The sequence below is a fragment of the Carassius auratus genome, unplaced genomic scaffold (genome assembly GCF_003368295.1).
Source record: "Carassius auratus strain Wakin unplaced genomic scaffold, ASM336829v1 scaf_tig00017588, whole genome shotgun sequence".
Taxonomy (NCBI): Eukaryota; Metazoa; Chordata; class Actinopteri; order Cypriniformes; family Cyprinidae; genus Carassius; species Carassius auratus.
This window is the reverse complement of record NW_020524800.1, coordinates 108231-126041: the sequence shown is the minus strand read 5'-3', so window position 1 is coordinate 126041 and position 17811 is coordinate 108231. Positions and strand designations below refer to the sequence as shown.

The 17811-nt window shown below is 37.8% G+C and overlaps 1 protein-coding gene across 2 annotated transcripts in view; it reads right to left on the bottom strand.

The window, feature by feature from the left end:
• Nucleotides 1-5152: 5152 nt before the first annotated feature.
• Nucleotides 5153-17811, bottom strand: part of LOC113075737 (zinc finger protein 512B-like) — a 59539-nt gene continuing 46880 nt past the window's right edge. The window contains exons 14-18 of one of the 2 annotated variants that reach the window (XR_003281034.1): nt 16767-16868; nt 16239-16301; nt 15987-16085; nt 11240-11686; nt 5153-5437 (exon numbers count right to left, since the gene is read on the bottom strand). Coding sequence is in view for 1 of the 2 variants with exons in the window: in XM_026248425.1 (XP_026104210.1) it covers nt 11318-11686; nt 15987-16085; nt 16239-16301; nt 16767-16868 (633 nt within the window). In the remaining variant the exon portion in view is untranslated. Of the gene's footprint in view, nt 5438-11230; nt 11687-15986; nt 16086-16238; nt 16302-16766; nt 16869-17811 lie in introns of those variants that run through there. The other variant, XM_026248425.1, reaches the window with a different exon arrangement.

Sequence of the window (17811 nt, the reverse complement as noted above, 5' to 3'; positions counted from 1 at the left end):
TATGTATATGCATTTTGATATGATTTTTAAATTATTTTAGACAAACTACCGTTATATAGTATATAAAAACGCATTATTAAAAAAACAACAACAATATAGTTTATACACATTAAGTTACAAATCTTAAAAAAACAACAACTCAGCAATAAGGTATGTATTGTATTTATATAGGCCTACTTTTTTATTTATTTATATATATATATATATATGAATTGATATATAGGCTATTTCATAAATACTGTTCAAAAGTTTGGGCCAGTATAATTTGAAAGAAATTAATACTTTTAAATTAAATAAACATTAATATTATATATTATTAATGTTTATTTAATTTTATGAATTAGATTCTAAAATATTTATATTTGTCCTCTACTGATTTTGAGGTGATATTTGACATTTAATACATACAAACACAAGAAAACAAGTCAGTCAGTCAAATCTTTGTCAACATTTTATTAATTATTTGAGGGGTATTAATGCACAGTTAATACACCAGGGTAAAAAGAGACAGAATAATAGTTTAGATTCAGAACTCTTGCCAACCTATGTAAAAACTTTAAAGGAATAAAAAATCATTTTGTCCACTACTGACATAATTATATAAGTATTCATAGATTTAACCGTTTCTAGAGCATCTGAATAAAATCTATGTTTTTGGATCATCCTGTTGTACCTCAGACCAGGGCCTGCTGAGATTCAATTCAAATCAAACACAAGGACTTCTATTTGTAAACTTCTTTGAGGATGTTCTCCGTCAGAATTCTGATGGGTCAAATTGTAACATCAGAAATCCTAATTTCACACAAAAGCTGAAGTAATGAAAAGAATGATTTTTAAAAACTGGTAGGCGGTTCCACTTTCTACAGACCCCCTTAAGTACAAAATTCCACAGCACACAATCAAATTCACCAAAATCTCTAGCAACACTCCATATTCAAGCCTATTTCATGGGATTACAAGTGCACTAAATACAGAAATACACACCTACACAAATCCATGCTCGCATACACTCACACACACCAACACGCACACACTGCGTATAGCTTTTTGGACAAAATTACATTTTCAACATGTACTTTGACCTGTATAGAAAAGCGCACGATCATATTCAAATAGTTTAAAGCAACTATATCACAAAGAAAGAAGCAAAGAAGCAAAAGTACACGAATACAGTTCGCACCAAGCTTTGGAAACCGTTGCAGTAGTGCGTTTGACTGCAAGCTATTGCTGTAATTTTGAAATAAATCTGTTGCAGTGTCATGATCGTACAACGTCTGCAAGTGTACACCACATAATCTAGGAAGACGGGTAATTGAAGCCACGCACTATATTCCTAGCGTAAACTACACGCCAACTTTCGTGTCATGAGATGGCAAATCAACATAGTGTGACAACTAAACTTCCATTGAGAAAGATACATTCTACTGGGACAAACTCACAGCAGATTGCTTGTGACCCGAGAAGAATATGTGCCTTTGAAGGGTGAGTCTCACAAACCTTTGAAGAACATGTTAATGTTGCATTTTACTGCAAAATCAAATGACGGCGTAAAAAAGTGTAATGAAGTAAATTTTGATTTTAATTTACTATACTCTATATTTGTGTGAGGGGGTGAGGATGAAATATGATGTAAGAAATGTGGAGAACATGTAAGGGTTGTATTATAAAACAAAATATTTTTCTTAAAGAAGATTAGACATTTAGAGAAATTCAATACATTGAAACATGATATATTCAATTAATATATTCATTATTAAAAGTAAATAATAATTAATTATTTAATTATAAATTAATGCATTATTTCACTGCAACACATCAATTTCTTTAAGTGACACGCACACTACATTTTGCTTAAAGAAAATGATGCTTATGCATCTAGACATTTAGCAATTCAGTAACATTTAGTATAAAATTTCATGTTCAAAAATGGTTAATTATTCATTTTTGTTTTTGCATTGATAATTTGTACTTTTAAATATTTCTTTCAATGACAATTCACATTTTTTGCCAGATTTTGGGATGAAATAAGATACATGTTCTTAAAGGTTTTTGTGAGATTCACCATTAATGTTTTATCAGACTAAGTACAGTGCAATGGGGTGGGGGTGGGGGTTTCAGTGTGACCGAAGCCACAGAAGATTTTTATTTGCCATTTAATGCTTGATGCTTTAAATAATATCTGCTACAGTATTTCATGTCAGAAACGTGGGACTCGATGGCAAGGTAGACAAACTGCTTCACAATTTTATGCGCAACATTCTATAAGATAGATAAGCTACTAGCACCTTTAGTCTAAACCCACGACATAGCGACCCTAGATTTCTTAAGCAACTATGAGATTAAAATCACATCAGTATTAGTATAAAATAAACGTATGCAACTTTGAATTTATTCTTTTTTTTCATTAGATAAATATATATATTTTTATAATTTATCCTTTTTTTAAAACCTTGCTAATAATCTTATGGCAATTATTCATGATTTCAAGTACCTCAGTTAGAATTATTAGGGTTTTGGAATACATAACTAATTTATTTTTTTCAATCTTTTATACAAACTGAGGAAGAATAAACAGACACACTGGTTCCATAAGTCACCTTTAAGGGGACTGTTATGGCTTCAAACATAATTTCCATTTCCTATTTGACATAGATTTGCTTTCTTAATTCCCTCGCACGTATCACACGGATCACATGGCAGGCGTTCGAGGTGGCCCGTCTGTGATCATCTTCTCTCGTGTGGTGGATTTACAGTATGTAAAGGAAACTGATCTTAGATCTCACAACACAGAGCCACTCATTTAAGGTTGGAGAATGGAAGCCTAACAGTGCCTGCAAAGTGCAAGATAAGGAGGGAGGGGGAGGAGGGGTTAAAGTGCAATACCAACGTTTTTCTCAAACAGGCTTTAATCAGAAGCATGGGAATCATTATGTGCAGCACCATTCAGACGTCACGTTTGTTTTTGGACAGATGCACTCTCATTCAGAAACGTTAGCATAAAGCCTGCAGTGACCATTCTGATTGTGCTCTTCAATGCTTCACACCACGTGCTTGTGCACCCAAAACACTCTCACTATTGCATACAGTAACTGAGGTCTTTAAGTGCATTCCACACACATTGCTTGTACCCCTATCAAAAGTAGACGAAATGGGTGAATCTCGCAAAAACATGGACAAATTTCACCCTAAAATAAAAAAAAATACAAATAATAATAATAATAATATTTTTGCATAAACAAAAGTAATAATAAACATCATTAAAATCGCAGTGTAACATTATCTTCCTGACTATTAAGCACATTTGCCTACCAATTTCTTTTCACCAAAAGCGAAAAAAAAGAAAAAAAATAAATAAATTACCGCAATACATCCATGTATATATATATATATATATATATATATATATATATATATATATATATATAATTTTCATTATTTATTTAAGCAGTACACAAAAATACTACCATAATGTACAAAAACTAAACATTTAAAATAATATTTATTATTATTATTATTATTTATTTATTTTTTACAAAACAAAAATCCTGTTTCCACCATGGAATTTGTTTTGGGAAAAAGTGATTGAGACTCTCTATCTCAAAATTCTGACCTTTTTATCTTACTTCAGAGTTTATATCTCATAGTTTCACAGTTATTGGGGAAAAGAATCGCAAGATATAAAAACACAGAAATGCAAGACATCTTGCTATTCTGGAAAAAAATTAGGTCAGAATTTGCAAGATATAAACATTTTTCTTTTTGTGAGTTTATATCTCATAATTCTGACTTTTCACAATTGTGAGAAAAAAGTCAGAATTGCGACATAAAACATTTTTTTATTTTTTATTCTGTGGCAGAAACGCACCCATAGAACTGGGAAGAAAAACGTGATTAACTGTCATAAAAATGGTGTTTCACTGCACATAAAAATTTGTAATCCTAAAAGGGCTTTATTTACGTTTAGAAAAAAATATTTTTTATTTGCTATTATTTTGATGTGAAATTATTCAGATTTTTGTGAGATTCACCCCAATTTCCTTTTTTTTTTCAGTTTGAGTCTTCAAACAGGACACATTTTTGCGTTTGCACTGGTTTCTATGTAAACATGCTCTAGATGGACATGTGTGTCATGCTTCTTAAACGACATAGTAATTAAAAGTTCAACTAAAAAAAAAAGAAAAAAATCTCTAAAACTTGTTTTTCATTCCTCTGCCTCTTGTCTTGCATTTTTTAACACAAAAACTTTTTTTTTGTGAATGACCCCTTAAGTTTAAGCAAGGCCTGATGACATCACATAAGTCAAAGGGCATTCCTATGCTTTGAAGGATTAGATTTTTCCTGCCAACACACTTGTAGTCATTTATTATCATTGATTTGAATTTATCTAATCGTCTGCACTGTATACTCCTTCTACGTTAAGCACTACAAGCTCTTATTCCAATAAAAAACAACCAGACAAAATGAAAGCACATTGCACAACCAAATTTCAAAGCAGTTAAAGGTTTTAACAAAGAACTCCGGGTGAACTGCAGCAAACTACAAACTACTGCTAACAGCCCATTGGGATGTAGGATAGGGAGTTACGCAAGGCTACGGGCTAAGACCTCTCACGATTCTGAGCAAGAGACAGAAACCACAAAAAAAAAAACACAAAAGCAAACTATTGCACAGTAGCACACTGTTACAACAGCCGTCAATCTAAATCCATCCCTCTATTCAGCTGCCACTGACAAAACAATCCCAAACACCTAAACGATGACCAACATTTTTTGATGCACCTTGTTTGGAACTGATGGACGAAAGTGAATTGCTTTGAATATATTGATACATGGATATAGATATTATATGTACACAGCAGAGTATAACCTTGATAAAATGTTAGCAGTAAATTAGCTCACCATGCTAATTGAATGAGTTCAATATTCTTTAAGAAAAAAAAATCATTCAAACACATCATGAAATCACTCGACATATTGATACTACCCCAAAATAATTCTGCTCTAAAAAAAGCCTCCATAAAGTCCTATGTGTGTGCGTGTGTGTGTGTGTTTATATATATATATATATATATATATATATATATATATATATATATATATATATATATATATATATATATATATATATATACATATACATATACATACATACATACACACTATATAGCAACTGGGAGCTTAAATATTATTGACCCCTTTAGAGTGAACAACTCATTAAAATTAACTATAAAAATGGAATGAAAAACAACAGGAGTAATATATATATATATATATATCAGTATACACAAGAACCCACATCATGTATATACTCAGCTTAAAAAACACAACGATCAGTGTGAAATCAATACAAGAGCAAATCATTGTTTTCTGCTGTTTTTCATCCCCTTGTTCTGACGTTCATCTTTCTGAGCTTGTTCTTCTGTGCTGTTCATCATTTCCTTTTTTTTGAAATTTTTTATTTTAATGTAGCAGCATCAACAACAGATAGCAGATGCAATTACACTGTTCTCTGCCCATCCATTTTCTCTTTTTTTAACACAAATCAAAGATCAACAACAAACAAAATAAAATAAAAATTAAATAATAATATAATAACAATCATTTCTATCATTCGGGGGAGGACAGATACAAAATCAATAATCATACTCCATACTAAACAAAGTCAAGAGTTTGTTCCCAGTCCTTGGAGACCGTGGAGAGGGTCCGCTGGCCTCCAATATGGAAAAAGCACTCCACAGGTACCACACAATCATTACACACTTAGAAAAGAAGGGTACATTTTTTTTTTTTTTTTTTTTTTTTTTTTTTTTTTTTTTTTTTTTTTTACATCTCCACAAAGTCTGGCTGTAATGGCTTTACATATTCAACCCACTTAGACCAGACTTTTCTGAACACATTCATCTGAAGTCGAAGGGAAAAAGTAATCTTTTCCATAACATAAATATCATTTACTATATCTATCCACTCTTGTATTGTGGGGGGTTCAGGAAGCAGCCAACGCCTTGTAAGCGCTTTTTTACCAGCAGATGTCAAAATGCCAAATAGGTATCTCTCAGAGGATCTTGTTTGAAAATCAGTTATTCCAAAAAATAATGTAGAGAACTGCAAAGGCATTGTGGTTTTAAGTATGCTTTCCATTACTTTATGAAACTCCACCCAGAAAGGTTTTATCACTGGGCACTCCCAAAATATATGCCAATGATTGGCTTCTTGAAACCCACACTGCCTCCAACATTTAGCGTCCCCTCCCACAATATGTGCTTTCTGTTTTGGTGTAATAAAAAATCTGATAAGGCATTTCCACCCAAACTCCCGCCACATGTGAGAGTTAGTACATTTCCACGGAAATTTACAGGCATCAAGCCACTCCTCATTCGATATCAAAAAATTACCTTCTTTTTCCCATTTTTCTTTAATGTATTCTGTAGAATGATTTTTTTTTTCCCTGAGAGCTTTATAAAATTTAGAAATGACACCTTTATTTGAAACACCTTGGTAAGCACCTATAAATATCTTCAGTATTGGGTCATCAAAGTCTGTCTTATTTTTAATGTTGTTTTCAAAATGATTACGTAGTTGGAGGTATCTATAAAAATCTGATTTCTCAAGACCATATTGTTTCTTCAAACTTTCAAAATTTTTCAGAACTCCCTTTTCCGTAAGAGAGTAGAATGTTGTTATTCCTTTTGAGATCCAAGATTTAAATCTATGATCCAACATATTTGGCTTAAATTCAGGGTCATAAGCACACCAGTGCATTATTTGTAATTTACAATCCAATTTATATTTTTCTTTTATTGTATTCCAGATTTTTAGTTGGGCTTTAATCCATGAGTTTTGCACCTTATCTATAAAACTTCCCAAGTTTTTATGTGCCAATATTGCTTGAGTTGGGGGGTCATTCATTATTGAAAGTTCAATATCTTTCCACCTAGCTTGATATGTTGGAGTACATATATTAATTAAATATTTAGTCTGGGCCGCATAAAAATAATCCCTGAAATTGGGTAATGCCATGCCTCCTTCCTCCGCAGGAAGCTGTAATGTTTTGAATTTAATCCTGGGTTTTTTCCCCTGCCAGATAAATCTAGAGATGGTCTTATCTAATTCAGACCAACATTTTAAGGGAATTTCTACAGGAAGTGCTTGGAATAGATATAGATACCTTGGAAGGATGTTCATCTTTATCGAGTCAATTCTATGACTTAGGCTAAGGAAAGAGATGGCATTCCATCGATGTATATCATCTTTGATTTTTATTAAAAGTGGGTCAAAATTTACTTCTACTAGTGTTGAAATTTCTTTTGTTAAATATATTCCCAAATATTTCAATGAAGTCTGATCCCAATCAAGATGGAATTTATCTCTAATATGTTTTGGAGGTGTATAATTCAAAGTCAAAGTTTGTGTTTTTTGTATATTTAATTTGTATCCTGCATATCTACCAAATGTATCTAAAAGATTCATTAATTCGAGAAATGAGTTAGTGGGTTTACTTAAGTAAATCAGTATGTCGTCCGCATATAGTGCCAATTTGTGGTCTGCTCCATTTATACAGATGCCTTTGATGTTTTCGGTCTGCCTTATCCACTGTGCGAGAGGTTCTATATAGAGCGCAAAAAGCAGTGGTGAAATTGGGCACCCCTGTCTTGATCCACGTTCTAATATAATGGTATCTGAAAGGTACCCATTTATTTTTATTCGGGCAGATGGTTTATTATATAATGAGCGGATGCCCTTGATAAAAATTTTGTGAATACCAAATCTTTCGAGAGTCCTGTATAAAAAGGGCCAACTTACGGAATCAAACGCCTTTTCCGCATCTAGACTAATAAAGAGGGCTTCAAGTTTGTCTTGCTGAATATGACCTAATATATGCAGAGATCGTCTTATATTATCGTGAGTTTGTCTTTGTGAGATAAACCCAGTCTGATCATTATGTATTAGTTGGGGGAGAATCTTTTCTAATCTCTTGGCCAGGATGCTTGTGAATAATTTATAGTCAACGTTCAAGACCGAGATTGGTCTGTATGAACTGCATTCTAGTTTATCTTTTCCCTCTTTTGGTATAACTGAGATCACTGCCTCACTCCATGATGGGGGCATTTTGGCCTCCAATAAAGATGTATTGCAAGCCCGGAGAAGACCAGGTATTAGTTCAGAACTAAAAGTCTTGTACCACTCTGATGGAAAGCCATCAGGGCCAGGAGACTTATTCGCCTTGAGCCTGGAGATGGCATTGTTTAGTTCTATCTCACTTATCTCAGTTATTAATGTTTGATTTTGTTCCTCTGTCATAACTGGCAAATTGAGGGAGTCGAGGAATTGTCCAATCAGTTGCTCGTTCTCTAGGCGTGGTTGTGTATACAGTAACTTGTAATACTTTTTAAACGTTTTTTGTATTTCATTTTGTTTATGTTGTATGTTTTTAGAATTCAAATCCCTTATTTTATATATTGTATTATCTGTTTGTTGTTTTTGTAGCTTCCTCGCCAGAAGTTTCATTGATTTAGAGCCTGATTCATAGTATTTCTGTTTTGTAAATACCATCTTTCTTTCAGTTTCTTGAGAATACATTATATTTATTTCATTCCTAATTTTCTTTATTTTAATCATCTGGTTTGATTTTTGTTCCTTTTTGTGTTGTGTTTCAAGATCTTTTAGTTCCTTATTGAGATCTGTTAATCTTAATTGCTTTAACTTCTTTTCATAAGCACAAAAGGATATAATTCTACCCCTAATGACCGCTTTTAAGGCATCCCATACTATGGCAGAGTTAACTTCCCCGTTATCATTTTCTTCAAAAAATATTCTTATATCTTCCTTAATTTGAGTTTGGAATTGTTGGTTATTTAGAATGCTTGTATTTAACCTCCACAGTGTTCTTCCCGGGTTATCTCTAATATGCATAGTGCAAGAGAGAGGGGCGTGATCAGACAAATCAATAGATCCTATATCACAGCTTTGTATCCTATGACGATCTCTCTTTAATACAAAAAAATAGTCTATCCTTGAGTAAACGTCGTGAGGGGGTGAGTAAAACGTATAGTCACGACCCGATGGATAAAAATCTCTCCAAAGATCTAGTACACCCAGTTCCGTCATCAGGACACTAATTTTCCTATGTAATGATGTGGCATGTGAGTTTTTTGATGAATCTAATTTTGGGTTAAGACGGATGTTCCAGTCTCCACCACATATGACAATTCCTTTGGCTCCTATCATCAAGTCAAATATTTTCCTATAAAAGGCAAAGTCACTTCCAGGGGGGGCATAAATATTACATATTGTTATGATAGTGTCATCTATTTTCCCTGAAATTATTATATATCTCCCTTCCTTATCTGAGATTTCTGAGAGGTATTCAAATGGTATTTTTTGTGATATTAGAATTGCTACTCCTCTTCTATGACCTGACCTATAAGATGAGTAATACACCTTAGAGAATCCCATTCTCTTTAGTTTTTCATGTTCTACTGGAGTGAGATGTGTTTCTTGTAGGAGTACAATCTCTGCGTTCTCCCTTTTCATTTTTAACAGTATTTGACTTCTTTTACCTGGGTTCAGAATCCCATTCACATTAAATGTAGTAACTTTAAGGATGTGCTTGTTCATCATTTTTTTTGCTGGACCTGTTGGCTTTCAATTTATACATTAACAGTACCTCTCCCAAATTACAAACATTAAACAAAAACCAAGCTGGAACAATTTTAAAGAACAAAATGCCACCAAAACAAACTTGAACAGTTGTTTCCGGTGTTGAGGCTCGTTTCAAAAGAGCCTTAAGGGGCTTCATACTATCAAAGCCTCCGTAAGGGAAAGTCCCACGTCGTGACAAAAGTGGGGCCCTACTATATGGACATACGCTAGTCCAAATAAAATTATAAATAATTTAACGTAAACAAAACATGTCTCGGATAACTCGCCAGGTTAACAAGTCCCGACTCCTTCAGTTATTCACAGATTAGAACCGTAGGGATTACACAACTAAATAAAAGTAAATGATAATCAAGATACAAAATATAACTATAAAGATCAGTTAGAGCTTATCTGCATTTCTGACTCAGGCGTAGACCTTTCGCTGGGGATCATTTCCTGAATTTCTGGAGTTTTTCTTTATATTGAGAGCGGGCAGTTTTCTTGGTCTGTGTGCAACCGTCCACTGCTCTAGATTCCTGATCCCCGCCTTGTTCGCGTCTTCTCCCCGCCATTTGCCAAGTAGATAGCAGCTCGATTTCCTTCTGATCCGTAGTAGTGGGTGACTTCACCACGGAAACCGAGAATCCTCGTGAAATCATGTCCTTCGTTGCCTCCGTAGCATCCTGGTATAGCCGAGTGCCGTCATTGTAAAATACACGCATCCTTGCCGGGTACGGTGTCTGGAACTTTATACGTTTCTCCTTTAACACTTTCTTGGCTTCGGCATACTCCCCTCGTCTTTTAAGCACTTCAGGAGGGAAATCATGGTCAACATAGAATCGTGCATCGTTGCAGAACACTTCTTTTTTCTGCCAGGCTCTCCGAAGAACCTCCTCCTTTGTCCGATAACTGCCGAATTTTACTACTATTGACCGTGGCCTTGCTTGCGAGTTATTGGGTTTCGGAGCTAATGCTCGGTGTGCTCGTTCAATCCCAAGCTCTCTGTCCGGAGGAAAGGCTAGTGCGTTTTTCAACAAGTTATCTAGAAAGCCAACCATGTCCGTACCTTCTTTTTCTTCGGGTATTCCGAAAATCCTTAAATTGTCTCTACGAGCACGACCCTCCTGATCTATCAGTCTGGCTTCCAGATTAGCTTGGCGATGTGTTAGCCGTTTGATTAGCGTTGATGTTGCTTGAAGTGCGGTCTCCGTTTCTTCAATTCTCTCCTCTGCCTCCTCCAGTCTGTCATTTGTTCTCTTTAATTCTTGTTTGATGTCGGAAAGCTGTACTTTATTGTCCCTTCTGAACTCTCGAAGTTCGTTGAGAATACATCGCAAGCTAACTTCGGAACTATCTTCGTCATCGTGCATTGATGTCGGAGAGCTACTTCTGCTATCTTGCCTTGCTTCAGGATCATTTTCTGTTACAATCGTCGTTGTCCTACTTCTAGTAGTAACCCCTTTCTCCATTGTTACATAAAATATTCGCCAATTATGACAAAAAAGTGATTTCTGGGGTTATTTTACAAAACCGTCGGGGAGCTCGAAAACTAGGCTGTCATCCTCTTGGTGGCGTAACCGGAAACCGCTGTTCATCATTTCCATGACCGAATTGACTAAAGTTTTATCCGGAGAACTTCGGAAAGCATCCCTTCTGGTGTTGACAAAGTAAAAGCCATGTTACTCTGTGGCTGACGCTTTCTTAGTTTTGCTTCTTTTCTTTCTAGGGGGCTGTGTGTCTCTGGCTTGGGCTGGATTCCCACTGTCCACTGGGGCAGGGGGTGTGGTTGTGGTGTTGGTAATGGGGTTAGGCGTGGGGGTTTGGCTTTCTGGGGCGGGGCTTACAGTCCGTGGTGGAAACGGAGCTGGAGCTGGGCTGAAGCTCTGAGTCTCTGCTGGAAAGGGGGCTGTCACCAGGTGGTGCTCTTTGGGCTTTCGTCCCCTCCTCTTCCCAGGCACTTTGTTTTTCATGTCCTTCTGTAAGCCATTGCTCTCAGGCTCTTTTTTCTTGTTGTTAGTCACCTCGTTGGTAGATGCCCGAAACCAGTTCTGTGCACATAAGGCCACATCAAGTTCAAAGAGGAACCGATAACAAGGACTATTAGTGAATTTGCATGAATTTTCAGCCTTTTAGAAGGAAACTATTCATCTAGAAACCCCTCAAAACAAAAATTCAAGTAAGCAAGGTTTTTGTGATGATACAAACTTGTGTAGAGTGCAGGATTTATATTGTCAATATAGCTGTAATAAAATAATTTCTATATGCTGGCAGAGATGTTGTGACCTTTGTTAAAACAATAAATCAAACCTGCACATGCAGATTTATAAGTGGGTTAACCTAAGTATTCAACTGATTTTTTTTTTTTTTTTGTGCAAAATATTTAATATATTTAATATTTAATATCTATTCAAAAATATAAAAGTTAATTTCAAATGTCTTGGTTATTTTAGATCATTATAAATTCATAAAATAAATTCTGAAAATGTTGTGAAAATCAGATTACAAGCCTATAATAACGTCTCGGTTACATATGGGGAAGTCGTGGCCTAATGGTTGGAGGGTTGGACTCCCAATTGAAGGGTTGTGGGTTCTAGTCTCGGGCCGGCAGGAATTGTGGGTGGGGGGAGTGCATGAACAGCTCTCTCTCCACCTTCAATACCACGACTTAGGTGCCCTTGAGCAAGGCATCGAACCCCCAACAGCTCCCCGGGCGCCGCAGCATAAATGGCTGCCCACTGCTCTGGGTGTGTGCTCACAGTGTGTGTGTGTGTTCACTGCTCTGTTTGTGTGCATTTCGGATGGGTTAAATGCAGAGCACAAATTCTGAGTATGGGTCACCATACTTGGCTGAATGTCACTTCACTTTCACTTCACTTTCATATGGTAACCCTTGTTCCCTGAAGGAGGGAACGGAGACACCCCTTCCAGTGCCCTGTGCGAGCCGCCTGCGCCCCTATTAGGTGTAGGCTGGGGCTCAGAACAAGTTGTTCCACTCACCATTGTCAAAGCACTACCTCACTGGGTGAGATTGGATAACACTGGGAAAACGCGACGAGTTGCAACGAGAGCACAGACCACCTTGTCGGTTGATGTACGCAACAGTCACAGTGTTGTCCACTCGGACCAGCACATGCTTGCCTTGTAAGAGACCTTTGAGACGGTTCAAGGCAAGGTGCGTTGCTAACAACTCTAGGCAATTGATGTGCCACTGCAGCTGCGGGCCTGTCCAAACCCCTGAGACTGCATGCCCGTTGTACGTGGCCCCCCAGCCGGTGGTGGAGGCATCTGTGTAAACCACAGCATGCCTGGAGATCTGCTCTAGGGGCACCCCTGCCAAGAGAAATGCAAGATCTGACCACGGAGTGAGGGTTTGGCGACAGGCTTGGACCCGGTGAATGCCGCGCTTCCACGTCCACCTCGGGACTCGGCCAAAAAGCCAGTGCTGGAGCGGTCTCATATGTAATAGGCCGAGCGGTGTAAGTGCCGCTGTGGCCGCCATATGCCCCAGGAGCCTCTGAAAGAGTTTCAGTGGGACTGCTGTACTGCTCTTGAACGTATTCAAGCAGGCTAGCACCGACCGCACACGTTCCTCTATGAGGCATGCTGTCTGTTTGACCGAATCCAACTCCATACCGAGAAAAGAGATCCTCTGCCACGGCGAGAGTTTACTCTTTTCCCAGCTGACCTGAAGGCCCAACAGGCTCAGGTGCCCGGAGCACCACATCCCTGTGCTCGCACAACTGATCTTGAGACTGTGCTAGTATCAGCCAATCGTCTAAGTAGTTGAGAATGCGAACACTCTGCTCTCTGAGAGGAACAAGAGCTGCCTCCATGGGAGGGAGAGGTGCCTACACCATCCCCCAGAAAGCAGCTACCTTTCTCTGGGTCACCCATCCCGGGGCCTCTTGCTCTTCTGCTCACCGCCAGGTTTGACGGGGGCCAGGACGGGAGGGGCAGCCTGCCTGCGCCCAGCTCCACGGCACCACTTGGAGGCTGCTGCAGATGCGATGCGTGAGCGGGGGCGGATTCAGGGGGCTGCCCTCGGCGACGAGCAGGCTGGGGCACTGCGGCCCGGCGGGTGGGTGGAGGCAGCAGCTGCCCGCCGGGGCAGGATGTGTCGGATTGCCTCAGTCTGCTTCTGGGCAGCCGAGACTTGCTGGGCAAAGTTCTCGACTGCGTCGCCGAAGAGGCCGGTCTGGGACACAGGGGCATTGAGGAACCGGACCTTGTCGGAGTCCCTCATGTCTGCCAGACACAGCCAGATATGGCGCTCCTGGACCAAAAGCATGGACATCTCACGACCCGGAGAACTCGCGGTGACATTCGTCGCTCGGAGCGCGAGGTCAGTGGCAGTTCGGAGTTCTTTTAGAACCTCTGGATCGTGACCACCCTCGTGCAGGTCCTTCAGTGCCTTAGCACTGAAGGAAGCACCGGGTCTCCACGCCAGGAGGAGGCGGACTTAGGACACAATTGCATCGCTACCGCGCGCTCTACTGATGGGATTCCTGAATACCCCTTCGCTGCACTGCCATCAAGGGTGGTGAGGGAGGAGGAGCCCACCGGCCGGTTTCTGGCTGTAAAAGGTGCCGTCCACGACTTGGTGAGCTAATCATGCACTTCCGGGAAGAAAGGCACTGGGGTGGGGCACTGACAACCAGCGCGCGCCAGCCCGAGAAACCAATCATCCAGCCGGGAGGGTTCGGGATGCGGTGGGGGAATCCACTCGAGCCCTACCCTCTCGGCGGCCTGGGAAAGCATAGCTGCCACTTTGGGATCTGACTCAGGCTTTGTCACCGTCCCAGAGGGCGGTAGCGCAGCCGAATCGTCGTCTAGCCAACACACAAAGCTTCCGAGAGTGTGCTGAACTCTTAGTTCACAGCAGACACAGTTGAGCAGAGTGATACTAATGCTCGGCTCCGAAGCGAAAAGCTGGTATGCATTGCACCTGCTGCCCTCTTATACTCAGTGATCAGCGGCAGCTGGATGCAATAATTGCATGCCAATGTGCATTGGCTTGATTAGTTTACACTCGAAGTAGATTGGTCTATCGAAGATAGATTGGTCCATCTATATTCGTCGGTCACCGACGTGGCGTCGAGAGTGACCGACTGAAAGGGAACTAAAATTACAATATATAAAAATCAAAACAGTGTCTATAAAATAAAAACTAAGCTAAAATGTAATGTAAACTGTAAACATATGTACACTTATGAACTAATGAAAATATTATTCAAACAAATTAAGAGGATTCTGAAGATAATAAAATTTTACATTATAGTGTTTTTTGTTTTGCTTTTTGTTCAAACTTGTCTTGTTCATTCATATTGAACTTGTTGTGAACAGAAGTGTGTATTGAACTATTGTGTTCAACAGAAGAAAACAGGGTAATAATTTTCCTTATGGGTGGACTATTCCTTTAACAGTCAGCATTTTTTGATTAGTGGTTGACCAATATATCGCAAAGGCTAATATATATCGGTCGATATTAGTTATTTCATTAAATATCGGCATCTGCAAATAAGTTTTTCTGCTTGGCATGTTTTCAAGGCGGGACTTTTATTTTGATGTCGCTGAGAGTGTACAGCTCTGTCTTGTTTACTGTCTTCGTTAACAGTTCTGTCTAATATGGATAGAAGTCTGTCTAATAATCGGTTCAACAAAGGAATTAATTTATACAAAAATAATTATAACGATTGCTTTTATATTATTAGTAATGGAATGGCAAACATTATAATACTTTCTTGTTTGCCATCAGCATTAAGCAAAGATGCATTTATCTCATTTAAATAAATCTTTGGATGGCTAATGAACATTTAATTTCACAAACCTAGCAAACTTAGTCGAATCCAGCTGTATGATCTTGTGAAGTGTGTATCCTGCATGATCGTGTATTCTCTGTGTGATGGTCAGTCCGTGTAAATGTTTTCAATTTTAAACTTGTGATTTCAAATTATGCTGCATTTTATGCATTTGCCCACTGTCATATTCATGTCGTTTTCACTGTGTGCTGTATGTAATATGAGTTTTACCCTTACTTTATTTGAAAAATATGATTCCCAATACATACAAACTTCCCAGAATACTGAGTGCCCTGTTGGTTACAGTGTTCACTCCCTTTTTAATTATATATTATTAAATATTTATGTATTTGTGAAAAATATATAAGTGAAAATATAATTATAAATAAAATGGGCAGTATATTTTATGACCAAAAATTATTGAGGTCAAGAACACACATTGCGCGACAAGTTGATATATTGATTATTGCGACAGGCATATATGAAGGGCAAATGTTCCGCTTATTTTGTTAAGCATTCAGAATACAGGTTTTGTGAGTGTTTGTTTTACCTGAGAGTGTGTCTTGCTGATATGGTACTTCACGCCGCTCTCAGAGTTAAACTCCTTCTTACAGAGCAAACAAGTGTACTTCCCTACGTCGCCCCCTCCCTGTGTGGAGAACAATAACGACAGTGAAGCTGATACAGTATCAGCAATATCTAAGATCAAACGTACACTGTATACAGCTCATACAGTTGTTTACATTATTTATAATTAATTAACAACTACAGCAAAGCACACAGGGGACTTGTTATACTGTACCTTGTTACAGCTTGCCAAGTGTGCTTTAAGTCCAGATACACTTGAGTAGATAGCCTCACAGGTCTGTTATGAAATAAAGAGAATAATTTTCAAGAGCGTTTCAGTTTCTCCAGCAAATCTAAATTATTTCAGTAATGAAGTTGATTTGAAAGGTGTATCTTGTCGTGTTTGCTCTTGAATGAACTGATCATTAAAAGTACTAAATTGAAGGAAGATAACAATGCTGTGTTTCAGTGATTGATTGTTCTCAGTATATATTATGATTATCTTATGTTTTAAAACAATGATTTTGTGGATGAAATTTGTGTAATTGTGATGAAAGCATGAGATGAGGTTTTGAAAGAATGACTAGTGATGCTACAAGTGTGGATCAGTATGAATTTTTGTGCTAAGAGTTTTGAAAATATACACCTTGCTTGTGAAAATAAAACCAAAGCAGTAAAAAAAACTGTAAGGTCAGAATCTGTCTTTGAGCACTAGAAGCTGTTAAAGTCAGTGTTCAGTCAGAAAAACAAGACAAATTCTTACACAATTGGGGCAGCAGATAAATCCTTTTTCCTTCACCTCATTCTTCCAGCTGTTCACAGTTTCTGGGCTAAAGTTGGGAAGGCCTGGTCGTGTATAGTTGAGCTATAAAAAAGAAAGTGTGTACACAGCTATTAATTTTTTTTTTTAATGTGCATACGAGTAGTAACTACTTAAAATTCAGAAAGAAACTAGATTTTTAAGCAGCATGATAATAGTTTGGCAAAAAGTAGCAGAACGATAATGTAATTATTTAAAATTACATTCTTCTGTTTATCAATATAATTTTTCTAGGACTGTCAAATTAGTAAAATTCGAAGCACATCTATTTTATTCATTATTGTGTTAGAAAGAGTAAAGCATTAAATAGACAAAAAAAATGTTTTATGAATACTGAAACTTGAAATTATGTTTTTAATTAAATGAGTCATAAGCACTATTCGGACGGGACTAGTTTTCTAAACTACATTTGAGTTTCGATTCTTACCAACTGACGTCTGTGATTTTCATGTACCAATTCGGACGGGACTAGTATCTCCGTGTTTATTACAGAGGTGGGAGGGTCTGATTTGTGCATCTGGGCGTCACAGAGATGACGCGCTCTGTATGTGTGCATTGCATTCATTCAGAATGACTGCTTTAGTATTATTACACAATAAATACTAAATGGCTAGTATAGTAAAACCATGGTTCCTTTAGTTTAACTTGTTTTCTTTTTTTAGTTAAATGTAACCGAGTACATAAATGAACGTGAGTAATCTTACCTGATGCTGATATTACAATAGCCGGTATTAACAGTTTACGCGATCTTGCTCTTGATTTTATTATTTGTATAATTTTATTATTATTATTTTTTTGCCGCTAAGCAAATATATCAAACATCCGCGCGGTAAGAGCATCTACGGTAATTCACGTTGGCCAAAACACACAAGGAAACGCGTTGTGAAATAAAATATCACCGGCAATCACAGACATTCGCATTCGGACGGGATTAGTTTTCTCAGAGGATCACTGAGTTTGCTGAAAAACGGTAGGTAATTTGCTCTGG